The sequence below is a fragment of the Mus caroli genome, chromosome 8 (genome assembly GCF_900094665.2).
Source record: "Mus caroli chromosome 8, CAROLI_EIJ_v1.1, whole genome shotgun sequence".
Lineage (NCBI taxonomy): Eukaryota > Metazoa > Chordata > Mammalia > Rodentia > Muridae > Mus > Mus caroli.
In genome coordinates this window covers 105,399,915-105,400,970 of record NC_034577.1, presented here as the reverse complement: position 1 = coordinate 105,400,970, position 1,056 = coordinate 105,399,915, and the positions used below count along the sequence as shown (strand labels likewise).

Sequence of the window (1,056 nt, the reverse complement as noted above, 5' to 3'; positions counted from 1 at the left end):
AGAGAGAGAGAGAGAGAGAGAGAGAGAGAGAGAGAGAGAGAGAGAGAGAGAAAACTAGCACCAGGAACTACGTGTATATACACGGCGATTGTTTTTTTTTTTTTTTTTAACCACGCTAACGATCTAGTCCTACCCTTACATCCCTCCCAGTGTTAGCAGCTGAGTTGTCCTACAAGAGGGGCACAAGGCAATTTTCCAGACCTCAAGTCCTAGGCACCACTATCCTTCTTGTCACCCTACATCTGGTGTGGGGAGAAGGGCCACCTCTGAGCATCCTCCCCAGGCTCCTGTGGCTTGGGCTACCCGGGAGGTTCTGAGAGCCAAGTGTGAATGCAGAGAGGGTGCTCGCTGACTGTGGGTGCTGGGTACCTGGGGCAGCATCCCCAATCTAGGCTCTCCCACCCACTGCCGGTGCGCCCAGCGCGGAAAGAGAGAAAAACCAAAAAGTCGTGGATACTGGACCAGGCTTTGACGCGGATCTTGAGCTCGCCGTCCTGTGGCTCCGGCATGGCCTTTCTAGAGAGCCTCAGCTTGTTGAGCCCGCCGAAGCCGGCCAGCACCACAGCGCGCATCTCCTGGGCATCCCCGAGGCGGTGGGAGCCGTCGCCGCCCTCAGCAGGCTCCTTGCTGGTCTCCTTCTCGATCATTTGTTCGGTCTCCTCCGCTTTCTCTACGCCTTCCTTAGCCATGGCGCTCGAGGGGCCGCGGGGCGCACAGGCTGCGGTTGTGAAGGAGGTCGGGTCTGCTCTCCCGCGGGTTCCTCCTGTTGAATGTGGGATGCTCTTCAGTGCAATGGCTGCAACCTCTGTGAGCGGAGCCGCGGTCCACCGCCTCCGCCGTAATCCTCAGAGGAGCCGCGCCCTAGCGCCCCACCCCCTCCCTCACATTTCCTCCTACTTACTCCAAAACAAATCTCAAGTCCACCTTTTGTGCTGGTCTTAAGTCAGGCTATTTGTCTCAACACTAAAAACAGATTTCCCCAAGACTCTTGAATACAAACACAGAAGGAGAGGCCGGATGGATACTCCAACCCCTACAGTGGGCCAAATACTTGGG

General features: G+C 56.7%; 1 protein-coding gene across 1 annotated transcript in view; it reads right to left on the bottom strand.

Moving 5' to 3' along the window:
- Positions 1-814, bottom strand: part of Vat1l (vesicle amine transport 1 like) — a 162,501-nt gene extending 161,687 nt beyond the window's left edge. The window contains exon 1 of the mRNA XM_021170867.2: positions 463-814. Coding sequence (XP_021026526.1) covers positions 463-689 — 227 coding nt within the window. The 5' untranslated portion in view covers positions 690-814. The remainder of the gene's footprint in view (positions 1-462) is intronic.
- Between the last annotated feature and the right edge of the window lie 242 nt (positions 815-1,056).